Here is a 15000-nt window from a genome sequence, read left to right as displayed (position 1 = left end):
GACGAACAGCTATGCCCATGAAAAACAGGTGCCCATTCATTGTATTTATGCCAAATAAACCTGATAAGTTTGGAATGAAATTTTGGGTCCTTACAGAGGTAGAAAACAAATACATTGTAAATGTGATCCCCTACTTAGGAGCGGCGGAACATGTTGTGCTCAGTCTTACTGAAGTTGTGAAGAACAAAGGCTATAATGTAACAACAGACAACTTTTTTACCCACCTCTTGAAGTTGCAAGGAAACTGCGAGATAGAGCTACTTCAATGTCGGTACTGTGAGAGGAAACAGCAAGCATCTGTCGAAAAGAAATGACTTTACAAGAAAAGGGGAAAAAGTATGAATCCAAATTCTATTTTCAAGATGAAAGTGAATGCATGTTTGTTAATTATCAATGCCAAAGCTAATAAAAATGTGTGCCTCTTATCAACAATGCATAGTTCTCCAACAATTTCGGAAGGTGAGAAGAAAGAAACCGCAGTCATTGATTTCTATAATGCTAATAAAGTAGGAGTAGACGTAGTCGACCAAATGCTCCGAAAGTACAGTACACGTTGCGCTACAAGACGTTGGCCCCTTGAGTTTTTTTTTGTAATATACTGGATATGGCAGTTATAAATGCATGGATTATATACAAACTAGCATCAGGGAGAACAATTAGTAGGAAGGAGTTCATTTTGGAGCTCATTGAAAGTCTTAGGCATGCTTATGTTCAGAGGAGAAGCTACCGAATCTTGCAGATGTGCCCTCCACAAGCTCATCATTACCTAAGAAACGTCGCAAGTGTCATGGTAGAAATGTTCAAATGCTACGATTACTGTTTGCCAAGTATGGCAAAAAACCTACTTGTGGCAAATGTGCAAAGGATGAAACTAGGGTAGTGTTTGTAACATGTAAAGATTGTGGAATCTAAGATATTGATAAATATTGGCCTTCTTCAAAATGATGTCAAATGTTATGTAATAACAATATTCTTTAATAAACTATGTATTGCAAACATATGAGTTATTTCATTAACCATATATGATTATTTTTCATGCCAAATTTCAATAAAAATCATCAGGTGTCGAAAACGACACCTCGGCCATTTTCTTTTATATATATCAAAGGAGCTGGCCATCCTAGTGTTAAATATATGGATTATCAAATAACGATAAATAAAATGATAAACAGAGATATTGTCATTTTCAGTTGGTTCACAGAGCGTTAACATTTTCTTATCCAAAAAATAGAACTGCAAATTTTACAGTAACCGAAAAATAAACCACAATATTAATAGATTAAGACAAACAAGTAAGAAATTCTATATCAGATCAGTATTGACGTCATTCAACCCTTCAATGGCCTGCATGTTTACAAAATCAGTCAAACTATTCAACCATTCGTTCTCCCCAAAAGTGTCACACAGACCCCCTCCCCACCATAACCCACTACACTCCTTCCATCTCCTTCCACCGTCCCAGCTTTCAACCTCCCTGCGCCGCCCGACCGGAAGACTTTCAGGTGCTCTAAAAGGCAGAACAAATCCGCCAACTTCCACCAATTAGCCTTGGCTCTAGTTTTACTTTCTATCTTTTGGGACTAGACCCCAGACCCACCTCTATTTCTTCCTCTTCTTCCCTTTTTTTTTTTCTCTCTCTCCCTGAGAGTTTGACACGTTTCATTCTAATTCAGGAAGTACAAGGACTGAATAGCAAATTGAGTTAAAACACGTCTAAGTGATGTCTCGTCTTTTATTTTTTTATTTTTTTAAGACTAAAACCCTGATAAGGATACGCGTTTTCCGGATTAGTTCTGCGCTGTTTTGGCACAATGCAATCCATTCTCCTCTGACTGGTTATAGTTTATAATCAAAAACCTTTCTTTCAGATGAATTCATTTTTCCACAACATATCTCATTTAATCGGTGCAAACCTTAGCGAAGTACAAAATCGTTTCCATTATGAATACTTAATAAGGTAAGTCACTAAAAATATAATTCCCTACATAAAGGCAAAATTGCTATTTAATTCTCGTGAAGAAATGCCTCTGTTTCTTCTCATCTCCAGTACTAAACACTACATTTTTTCCAATTCATGGGATCATTGCAAGGTAATTGCCAAACCGAGGAAGAACTAACGATGACTGTAGTCACACATAATTAACAGATAAATCATACAAAAAGATGTTCTGTGTTGAAAAAGGGCAGATATTGTACGACTTCATCTTTTAAATGGCATTACGTTACTTATCAATGAGGGGTCAATATTACGTTGAGAGAGAGAGAGAGAGAGAGAGAGAGAGAGAGAGAGAGAGAGAGAGAGAGAGAGAGAGAGAGAGAGGGGATAAGACGAATCTGGGGCACAGAAATGAATATTTTGACCGAATCAAAGCAATAACAAAAGTAATATGGTGAATGGAACATTACTTTTATGAAGTCCCCAATGAGTGCAATTAACAAGTTAAATTCCAGATCCTCAACTCGACCGCACAGCAACCTACCCCTTATCGCTGAAGGGTATGTATAGTTACAGTGCAAAAGTCAATGGTACCTGTCCCCCTGGAAGTGGGTATTGCATATAATGCCCCAGGAGAGGGGAAAAAGTGCCCGGTGACCTGCTGTCGTCTGTTAATACCAACATTCAAGGTAAACATCCCCCGGCTGTCGAGTTGTTCGGAATTAATAATTATGAAAAATACTGAAAGAGAGACCATTAGCGAGTGACAAAGCAGGGACCTTTCGTATCATTAGAGGTTTGTTTTGTTAGAATTTCATTATTCAGCTTCATGAAGTCTCGCTATAATCAAGTTAAACCATATCTTAGTTCATGGCTGCATAAATATGCAGCCATGAACAAAAGAATGTCACGGTGATCCGTTGATATATATGTATAAGTAACATATATATATAATATATATATATATATATATACATATATAAAACCGTATCACCGTGACATTCTTTATATTAAAAAACGTCAACCTACAAATCCCTTTTAATATCAAATTCCCTCTACCTCAGGAATAATAGCGATGGGGAATTATCAAAGATAGGTGACTTGTCAGCTGAGAGATTCAATCCCCTGACAGGAACTGTCATCTACTCCCAAGTGTGTGTGTGTGTGTTTTCATACTGAATGTAAGCTACAATCGCCAGTTAAGCCAATACATACCTCCATCCATCGTGTAAACGAGCCCGCAGAAACCATATTCATACTTACAGAAATGCATGCAAAAATAGGTGTAAAATGGGAGCACTCTCCCTCTCTTTGTAGCCGAGATGGGAGAAAGAGAGAAGGAAAGAGAACACGGTTTCTGAGGAGCGTTAGGAAAGCGTTCCCATTGCAGCTCTTGTGGCTTGTTGCATCTTTAAGCAGACCTCGTTGTGGTGTCAGCAATACACTGCTCGTTTCTTCATATCTTCATGCTCTCTCTCTCTCTCTCTCTCTCTCTCTCTCTCTCTCTCTCTCTCATTTTTGTTACGCACATACATACATCTGAACACGCATGGACACGCACACACACACACACACACACATATATATATATATTTATATATGTGTGTGTGTGTGTAAGTTTGCATGTTTGTAAGTTTGTATGTGTGCTTGTGTGTGTATCAAATGAGAAAGAGTGGGAACTTCACGTGAGCTCAGTTTTCAAAAACTTTAATTTCAGATTATAGTACCACCCATTGAGAAAACAATTCGATAAAAGTACCGCTAGACTAACGGGAAACAAATCATAACACCGCTTCGGATTGTTACCGCAAACACCAGTAGCAGAGTAGACATGACGGTAATGGCCTCAATAGATGTTGCTATAGGCTATTCTTGTCGCGTATGGGTCGCAGCTCAGCTGTGTTAAATCACTAGCAATATATTTTTACCTTTTTTCCTTCTCTCTCTCTTGTGCCATAGAGCAAGAAGGTCTTGGGAAAGTTTTTTGCTCGTTGTTGCCATACCTTATTTTTATTTCATTTTATTTACCGTAACTTATCAGATGTTGCCATATCTGTTTTATTTAATCTTATTTAACGTAACCTATCAATTATTACCTTATCTTTTTTTTTTATTCGTCATAACTAAAAATCATAGTTTTTCCATTCTCCTCCTTATTTTTGAAATTTTAGTGTTGCAATAAAAATATGCTTTAAAAAAAAAATTCCTCCACATGTATACAAAGTAGTTAAGAAAATATATCAATATGGCAAACGAAACAGAAATTGAATTTACGTCCAATCGTGATTAACTAAAAAAAAAAAAAAAAAAGTGCAATGACAGGAAGTATGCGAATTTCAAAAAGGAAGATGAATAAGAGACAAAATAGAGTTGTGGAATGAAAATTAAAGAAAAGATAATTATTTAAAAAAAAAAAAAAAAAACATATTACAAACCAAAGATCCCACGATCACCAGATGACCTCATCTACAGAAAGAATTAATGATAGGAATGACTTGGAGAAATAAATACATTAGAACCCGGCACAAACAAGGCATCAACGTCGAAAGAAGAAGAAGAAGAAGAAGAAGAAGAAGAAGAAGAAGAAGAAGAAGAGAAGAAGAAGAAGAAGAAGAAACATAATGAATCCATATAAATAAGTTTCATGCTGCAAAAGCCCCTATCTGTCATACCAAACAATTTTAAATGACCATACGTCGTAAATCCTTCCAATAAACGCACAAAACGGATGCAGCAATGCGCGTGCTGACACATAAACTTGAAACCTTCAAGTGTCGACGGCAACGCTCCCAAAACACGCAGTGGTTCCATGTCTATAAAAATCACCTCTGACCATGAAATGGTCTGGTGATTTTGTTGGAAGTGTCACCACGGGATCGACAGCAACACCAAGGGCGAGACTCCTTTACGAAGTTATTATTATTATTATTATTATTATTATTATTATTATTATTATTATTATTATTATTATTATTATTTCAGTAGATGAAACAAGCACACAGGGGACATTGACTTGATATTCAAGCTTCCACAGAATGATGATTTCAGCCTCCCACCGCGGACCCCACACTGTAACTAGTTCCTCGTTGGACGAGTGGTTTTCGCGCTCAGCTATCAACCCAGTGGTCCGAAGTTCGATTCTCGGCTCGGCCAACGCGGAATCAGAGGAATTTATTTCTGGTGATAGAAATTCATTTCTCGATATAATGTGGTTCGGATCCCACAATAAGCTGATGATAATGATAAAACAACGAATATGCTGAAAATACACATTCGTTGTTTTTTCCTCAAATGTTGTGCAGTAATGTAAAACGGAGCATAAAGTCAACAGACTAGCATAATAATAATAATAATAATAATAATAATAATAATAATAATAATAATAATACTGTAATATTTATAAAGATGAAAAATCTCCCACGTTTTATCTTTGGAGGTCAACGATGATCGTGAGACCTGCCATAGAAAATGACGCCTTAATATCTGGGGGTAAATTTAGAAGTAAAATGATCAGTCGCAACGATATTGCATCTAACACAGCTTTCTAGTCTTTCTCTGGTCACCTACACTACTCCAACGATTGTTATAATCACATAGATTAAGGGTGAATTTCACTACGCTTATTGGAGCTCTTTGAAAATGGTTTTCAATCTTCACATCATCATACTGACGCTAACGCAAAATACATTTTATCAGAAAGAAATAAGAGCTTTTTACTGACTGCAATTATGATGATAATTATACCAATCAGGATGACAATAATCCATGCCATAATCACTGAGGTGAGGCCAAACTAGTAATGATTATTCAAATTATTACATTCTCACCGGGAGACGTAAACAGCTATAGCTAACCTTACTTTGAAAAGTTAAACGCCGCTCTACAGGGAAAAGGTCAGCAGGTCCTCAACTGGGTATTTTGGTGAAATTGAACGGTGACTGCGTCAGTCATTATTATCTTTTGCGTAACTCCACAACTGTTATTATCTGCAATTAGTTATAATTCACCCGCTTGTTTACGGACGAAGTTTGCAGCGTTTGATGCCCAGAATGTCTTCAACAATGGAGAATGTTTCACGGGAGTGGGGCTACCTTCTATTTCTTTTTCTTATTTTTTATTGCTGGACAGTCACGTTTTGTCTGTCCTTCACAAGGGAAAGATCTACGAATTCAACGAATGACAATGATCAAGAAATTGATTTAGTGACTGTACATTATCAGGTGCTCAGTTATCTTTACCAAATAAGGCGCAAAGTTGTTGCTAAGGTCATACGACTATAATTATCCACTGACGTCTACTAACAAGTGTTTTTTTTTTCTTTTTTAGGCACCAGGCTCTTTCTTTAGTGTGCTTCATTTTTGCCTTAATAGTTTCGTTCCTCTTTGACTAATGAACGAAACTCTCTCTTATTTTAAGTAATTATCCTCTCAAGAATTAACTAGGGTTGTGCTCAAGAGAATATTTTGTTTGTCTGTGCCAAACATGTTACGTTAGTTCATACAGGTATCGATAAACGGAGAGAAAGACAAAAGAATAAGAAAATGAATAAACAAATAAAATATATTACAGCATACGCAATAAACTGAATAACAATTCCAACCCTCCTCGCCTCTCTCCCATTGCCTCAAGCATTACGTTATATATGCAATAAAATGAATCACATGTCCAATCTTACTTCTCATGCCCAACAACCGCCACCCGCCCCCCCAAAACCCCCCTTTAAAAAAAAGTAGGGTCACTAAAAATTATACACCTCGGAAACTAATCTCATTACAAGACCTTGGACAATAGCCTGTGACTATCATTTCCTCCTACATCCCAAGCTAAGAATTTTCTCTTGCAGTCTGGCGAAAGACAGACGCACTCAGCAGCAGGACCAAGGTCGCGCAGGGAAGGTTCAAATGACAATAATTTTCCTAAAGCTTATTTATGTAATCCATAAATGCTCCTTGCTCTTACTTCTGTTATTGAGTTTCTGTTTTTACACTGATAAAATGCTCTTTTGTTCATAAGCAGCTAACGATAAGGGTATCATAAACAGTTTTTTAATTTTTTTTTTTTTATTTTTTTTTTTTTTTTACAAAACAAGATGGGCTCCAATCATACAATGAGAGTGAGGCAGATAGGTCTGCCCCCAATACATTTTATCTAAAGTATTTGATATTTTACAATTTTTTTTATATTTGTTAGCTATCACGTTTAATCCAGCAGGAAATCGACCAAGGCTTCAGTGTCCCTTCCTATATAAGAACAGGAACTTCTATAGCATTTACTTTTCGTCCTTTCTTAAGTAACTATGCATACCTGCACCCACGCATTTGCACTTGCTCTTGTCCTCATGCACATCACTCGCTCCAGAAATTACACACTGAAGGAAATTGACGTTATGGTTTATCTCTCCTTCTCCTCTCTCTCTCTCTCTCTCTCTCTCTCTCTCTCTCTATATATATATATATATATATATATATATATATATATATATATATATATATCCATATATAATAATATATATATACATACACATATATACTATATATATATACATATATATATATATTTATATATGTGTGCGTGAGTATGTATGTATATATATATATATATATATATATATATATATATATATATATATATATATATATATATATAATATAATTATATACATACATACATATATATATATATATATATATATATATATATATATATTTATATATGTGTGGCGTGAGTAATATATATATATATATATATATATATATATATATATATATAATATATATAATATATGTATATATATACGTTAATATATACATAATTATATATATATATATAATTATATTATATATAATATATACTTAATATATATAAATTAATATATATATATATACAAATATAATATTTATACAATATATATTATATATATATATATATATATATATATATATATATAATATAATATATATTATATAGATATATATATATATAATAATATATTATATATATATATATTAGAGAGAGAGAGAGAAGAAAATGTGGTACCTTCAATTCTGGAGCGAGTGATGTGACCCATAAACAGGTAAATCATTTTTTAGTAGGTCAACATAGGCGCAGCAGTTTTGAAAAGACCATGAATATACGTATAGCTACGCTCTGGCCTGGGATTCAGACCTGCAACCTAAATCCACAGTAAATGTGACCATTACATATATATGTTATATATTCATATATATATATATGATATATATATATATAGATAAGATATGTAAGTATATTTTTTTTTCTTGCTCTGTTATGATCAGTTTTGCCTATATAGTAATGTGACCATTGCTATATTATGTATATATATATATATATATATATATATATATATATATATATATATATATATATATATATATATATATGTATGTATGTATACGCTTGTGTTTATATGCAATCGTAAAATCTATTTAAAATCACCATTTATTTTGTGTAGCCAAAATGAATTACATGAAAGGTTACCATCTAATTGGATTTTAAGAGCACAAAGGAAGAAATAAAGAGAAAAAAGAAGGTAGAAATAAATAAGCAAAAAAGGCTCAAGGTTAACATCGAAACTTGAAACTGGCCTTTGAACTTTAGCGTAAAGATTGCCTAAGGTTAATTGTGCGAACGGACTATAGCAAGACTTTTCGTACGCACTTCAACAGCCTTTACTCGTGTGAAGACGATCAAAAATACAATAGCTACTCTTCAAACAATGCAACAAAGAAGTCTCCCTTTTCCCTGAAAAATGCAAAGATTCCCTCCCGTAGATTATTTCATCTACTTGGATCCTTCTATAACAATAAGGGAGGTATCAGTTACAGATGTAAGCTATTTAACTCGACTCTTAAGGAGTGAGCCACTTTGTGAATATATTTTTTTTATATAGATCGACGTCAGTATCAGAGTAAATTAATTAATGCTGTATTGCCTAAACAATGATTCTCATTATCTATTAGCCATAAGTCACCTTTGGTAGAAGTAAGTAAAGTTTAAATACGCCACAATTCAAGTACTGATTGCCACCTTCCATTAATACAACAGAGTAATCACTTCTCAGATGTCAAATTATGTCCATCTAAAACAGATTTCCAGTATAAAAAGTTCAATGTCTTTTATGAAGGAGAAAAATCAAAGCATTGAAATAAATCTTAACCAGAAACATTCGGAGTTAAATGATACCCAGACTAATTCGGCATGAGTAAACTCACTGAAAAATATGCAACAGAAGAAAAGTTTCATTTGGTTTTCAAAAATATTGCTACGAATTCCACTTCCATATATATATATATATATATATATATATATATATATATATATATATATATATATATATATAAAGAAATACATATATACGTATATGTATATAGTATATATATACATATATATTTACATATATTTATATATATATATATATAAGTATGTAAGTATGTATGTATGTATATAGTATATTTACACATACAACGAAAGCTCGCCCATGCCCATAAGTGTAAACATATATAAGCAGCGTATGGTACGCACAATGTATATTCAGTTAAAAATGTTAGATCGCAGGCATAATAGAATGCTTCTGTATACAGTATGTGTGTGTAGATATATATATATATATATATATATATATATATATATATATATATATACGTATATATATATATATATATATTATATATATATATATTTATATACACATAATTTTATATATATAATATATATATATATATATATATATATATATATAGGTATGTATTGTATGCATATACGTATATATGATATTATACATTTTGATATATGTATATATATATACATATATGTATACATATACATATCGCTGGCACAAAATACCGTTGAGTAGGCACAAAATCATTTCACTTATCCTTTTAACTTAGAATCACTCAGTACAATGACGAATCACTTAGAAAAATTCACTTTCATGAACCGATCACTTCCGAGAAACACGTGAATGAGGAAAATGTAGAAAATAGCAGTAAAAGCAGCAGTATTAGCAACCGGATCTGAAGTACCTTTTGCAAGCTTGAACGAAAATCCTTCAAAATCCTCTTCTCTCACAGTAAGGAAGCTTTAAAAGCTCCTTCCTTCCTTCCTTCTGAGGGGGGAGAGAGAATTTTTGGCGCGAGCCCTTTGGGTGATAAAAGAGTCCCTTGGTGAGGCGACTGTCCGTACGCACACCGACTAACCGACTGGCCTGGTCACAGGAGCTCCTGCACCACCAAGACAGCTCCAAGGACCTTCCTGTGTTCCTACGGCTCCACCCTCTTACCCTGGCGGGTCCTCGCGGGTACCCCCCTACCACTACCTCCAGTCCTTGATCGCCCCTTGTCTCCCCCTAGCAAGTGTCCGGGTGCTCTCTGGCGTCCTTAGAGCAGTCCTACACTCGGAGTAAGGGGGTGCTGCATAAGGAGAGTATAAAGGGCACGTTCCGATCTCAAAAAAAAAAAAAAATACGAAGTGGGGGAAAAGCATTGGAAAGGTGTCCAAAGATCGGAACACATTCCTACAGTGGATAACTGCTACATAGAGTGAAGCATCGTGTTTCCTTTTTTTATCTCTTTCTACAAATGCCAAAAAATACTGATTTTTCATTTCAAGTTAAAAGGGCTCTCTTTGGCCTGTGCGAATTACAAGAGAATTTTTGGTTTTTGAAATTCGTAATATATATATATATATATATATATATATATATATATATATATATATACATATATATCATATATATATATATATATATATATATATTATATATATATATATATATATATAATATATATATATATATATATATATTTGTGTGTGATATATGGGAAATTTTCACTTTTTAAATCTGAGGCAAACCTCCGTTATGAATTATGGTTTCAGGAGAATAAGTTACCTTCCAGTGTTACAGACTTTGTTGTCAAATCGACAATCGCCCTACATCACAGACAATGAGTGGAGGCTCATTACAAAACCAAACGACTCTGTCAAGACATGCTACTTCCAAAAGGTATACTAATAGAAAAATTGGAAAACTGAACGAAGAGCAACAACAAATATCAAAGTAGTAATGTCGAGAGCAACTCATGATTATTCTATACCCTCCACTAAGGATAAGAAATTCTCATTTTCAGAACAGTAAACAGGCAATCCTTAAATCTTGAGAGCAGGAGACTGGAAATTTCTCTCCTACAGACAACCAAACCTGAAGTCGACGCCCCCTGGAAATGGCCTTCAAGGACTTCAGGTTTCTGCAGTCTCTCTCTCTCTCTCTCTCTCTCTCTCTCTCCAGTCCATCCCTTCCCCCTCCCCCCTGGCACTTAGCTCTACCTCCCTCCTTCTCCAGGCTCTCTCACCTTCCTCCCAATTTTGCCGTCTAAGAGCAGTGTCGCTCGCTCTGGAAACCAATGAGCTTCGGGCCATGGAAGTGCCCTTATTGTTCCAGTATCTTCGCTTCCTGGAAGCCGGTAGGCCTTGTCACCTTTACGAGATATGTGGATCTCCTTCCTTACCACAATAAGTATCCACAAACGGAGTAAAGTGACAAGATGAATTAACAATTCGATAAGGTTTGGGTAGTTTCTTACGAATGCTATGCTGAATTTGTAGTCATGGTACGAATCACTTTTTTTTTTTAAACAAAAATATATGTAAATAAATAAAAAGAAAAGAGCGTTTTGAAACAGATGTTTACAAAGAATCGCTCAGTATCCTTTCAAGACAGACCACTCCTACGCAAGTTTTATTCAGGGGGATAAAGACTAAAGCTAAACACAGGTCACCTCAGATGGTCAAACCACCAAGGATCTCATTTGTAAAACAAAGCAAAGTAGCAAATACAGAAGTCATGTGTAAAGGAGGCAAAGTTCTCCTTTATCTAAGCACCTGCTATTGTTTCTGTAGAAATGTATTAAAATTTGAGAATAGTCAAGCACGCTTACGTGAACATGCTTTCGGGTATTATGCATGTCTGCATATTTCAAATTAAATACCTAAACGAGTATTCATATATGACCTATGATACATGAGAGAGAGAGAGAGAGAGAGAGAGAGAGAGAGAGAGGTTTTGCCATCGCTAATAAATACCTTGACAAATTACTCGTCACATTTCCCATCCATGGATCACTTCTCATCCATGATTTATAAATAAGATTGCGGTTCCAGAACCACACTGATAACTCATCGATTCTCTCCACTCGATAACTGTACAAATGACGCGACCTATGTACCACCGCATGAGCTTTACCTGTCTTGATCACCTTGTACGGACGGATACCTGGACTAGCTCGGCTGCGACTTGCGGTAGAGGAGTGTTAGGTGGGTATTCTCTGGACCCAGGGGTGGGGATGGGGGGTAGGGAAGTAGCAGCAATAGAACCAGCAGTATTCGTTGCTGAGCCTCAAAGGCACATGCCAGAACCCACCTATAATTGGGTCCTGGAACGGGGGGGAGGGGACAATGGCGATCTGAAAACGAGGTAAGTGTCCGATAGGGCAAAGTTGACTCCGATGGAAACTTTTTTGGAGGGAGGGGGAGAGAGTATGTACTTACTGATGGGAGGGGGTTAGAATGATCTCTTGTAGATCCGATTCACCTTGCGGGGGGATCAGCCCAAATATGTGGCATTAACAAAATGAGACCTGTCAGGAGGTCTACTTCTAGGAGAGCGGTTCACCTCACCCTTAGGTCGCCGTTTCTAGGAAAAAATCTAATATCTAAGAAGAATGTTACAGACGCTGGTAGTGTTAATGTATATGTATACTGGTTACAAGATACGGGATTCATTACAAATATATTCAAACATATTTTGATGAATTCAAGAATAAATCATATCATTGGTTACGAGATGGGGAAAACAGTACAAAATCTGTAGAGCGTTTCATAGCTGAAGCAAACAAGCACTATCACCAATATTTGTTCAAGCGTGGTAAATATTACAGAAACGCCAAGCAACAAGAATTATGATATTCAGCAATTAAATATGAGATATGGAGGAAAAAAACAGGAAAGACAAGAATTTGGATTTCAGTGAACAAATGTGCATTAACACATATTTTTAAAAGGTTGAATGGACGATTAAAATGTTATAGGGCAAGTGATAATAAGGAATTTAAGTTCTAAAATGTATTTACCATGTGTGTGTGTGTGTACGTGTGTATATGTGTGGGAAAGGAAGCATAAAAGTTGTTCTTATCCACGCCATGTGTCAAGGAGAGAAAATAATAATATTTGGGGCTAATGCTTAGAAATTAGACTCATGAGAAAAAAGTAATCATTTCAGTAAAGGAAAGGATAACTACTGCAATTCACAACACCAAGGAAGAAATCAATAAGGTCCTGAAAGTCAAGTCATATAAAAAGTGGCTCATTTCTAATATCACAGTGACAGCTCCGACATTGATTTATAATTGATGGAAAAAATCGAGACAGAAATAACATGGCAAAAATATGAATGACATTTGAAGACAAAATGTCATGAACCTTGAAAAAATAGACAAATGTTAATCTCTTCGACGAGGAAAATACTGAATAGTGAAAATCTCTTCAGTCAATTTCTCACGTTTTTTACAGCGTTTGTCAAGGGAAATTTTCCTGTGGGTTTTAACGAATGAATTCGCACCCCACTTATACTCAAAATAAAGTTCACAAAAAAATATTTCAGTAATAAGTGAGAATGTTTATTATTACAAAAACGATGTTTCCCCCAATTTACTTGTCGCGCGCGCGCGCACACACACACACACACACACACACACACACACACATATATATATATATATATATATATATATATATATATATATATATATATATGTGTGTGTGTGTGTGTGTGTGTGTGTGTGTGTTCAAAAGGGGGTGCACCTGCATATACAAATATGAGCTTAGTGATTTCAAACGTATATGCATGCATACTTGATATGTATGTATATATATATATATATATATATATATATATATATATATATATATATATATTCGTGCTTGGAATTTATATACACACATATATATATACACACACAAACATACATATTTCCTGTTATATATATATATATATATATATATATATATATATATATATATATATATATATATATATATATATATATACACACAAAAATATGCACATAGTTCCTGAAAGACAAACAAATATGCTTGATTGAGAGGCGTGCTCTTAAAATCTCTCATCTGCAAAACTGATGAAGCATTTTCTTTAGAAAAATATTTGACAGCTCAAAATAGTGAAGGTGCAACGTTCTATTTATTGCTAGTCTGCGGTATTATCTAGGTTGCAAGAAGGAAGCTTTCAAATGGCAAGCGGAGGAAGACTTATTTATTCTCAAGTCTAGAAATGGGTCTTAAACGATATTCATATTTTCATTTGCCTTCACTGCCTTTTCAAAATCTAGGCCTTCTTTTCATCTTGTATATAATTTTTCTCTCATTACGATTTCCCCTTGCGATTCGCTCTAGTCAACGCGAATCATAACAACGTTAAAACAGCAATAATAATGTAAATAATAATAATAAAATAATAATAATAATAAAAGAAGAAGAATTGCATGAAGAGGATCATGATGTCCAAGATGGCAATGGCAATAGAGAAAATATCAACGACAGACCTGCAAACCGCTTTTATTAGATTTACCTGACTGATACAGACAGCCAAGAGCATATCATATCCTTGATAAACGAATGCTATTCCAAAATGAGATTCTTTTATCAGTTCACGGATATATTCTATCTATAGCTATACTGAGTAAATGTGATGAAATAGTGAACCTCATGTAGGGAAACATCTGGTCCATCCTTCGTGTGATCTCTGTCCTGAATTCAATCGAAGGAAGTCGTGCATGGAGAGTCAGATAGATGAAGTTCACCTCTTAACGGGTCTTCCTGAACTAGATCTGGTCGTCCCTCAGACGAGCGCTCGAGTTTCTAACGTCTTTTGCTTAACAACCTTTGCCAAGAAGGATATGACATGACAGTATTGCAAAAAGGTACCTGTGAGAAGTGCTCGCCGAGATCTGGAGCGAATAAGGATGTTGAAGCGA

General features: G+C 34.8%; 2 protein-coding genes across 14 annotated transcripts in view; one reads left to right on the top strand and one right to left on the bottom strand.

Annotated features, from left to right (window-relative positions):
* The window catches only part of LOC135211533 (uncharacterized), a 1743-nt gene extending 1722 nt beyond the window's left edge, over positions 1-21 (top strand). The window contains exon 2 of the mRNA XM_064244835.1: positions 1-21. This exon is cut by the window's left edge and continues 695 nt beyond it. Coding sequence (XP_064100905.1) covers positions 1-21 — 21 coding nt within the window.
* LOC135211245 (mucin-2-like) overlaps positions 1-15000 on the bottom strand; it is a 248917-nt gene that overhangs the window by 193726 nt on the left and 40191 nt on the right. For 7 of the 13 annotated variants that reach the window (XM_064244528.1, XM_064244531.1, XM_064244530.1 and 4 more), the window contains exon 1: positions 9979-10173. The exons of 1 other annotated variant lie outside the window; for it this stretch is intronic. The gene's annotated coding sequence lies outside the window, so the exon portion shown is untranslated. Of the gene's footprint in view, positions 1-9978; positions 10174-15000 lie in introns of those variants that run through there. 5 more of the 13 variants (XM_064244525.1, XM_064244533.1, XM_064244535.1 and 2 more) reach the window with 1 other exon arrangement.

Source organism: Macrobrachium nipponense, chromosome 4 (genome assembly GCF_015104395.2).
Source record: "Macrobrachium nipponense isolate FS-2020 chromosome 4, ASM1510439v2, whole genome shotgun sequence".
Classification (NCBI taxonomy): Eukaryota; Metazoa; Arthropoda; class Malacostraca; order Decapoda; family Palaemonidae; genus Macrobrachium; species Macrobrachium nipponense.
This window is presented reverse-complemented; position numbering and strand designations above follow the sequence as displayed.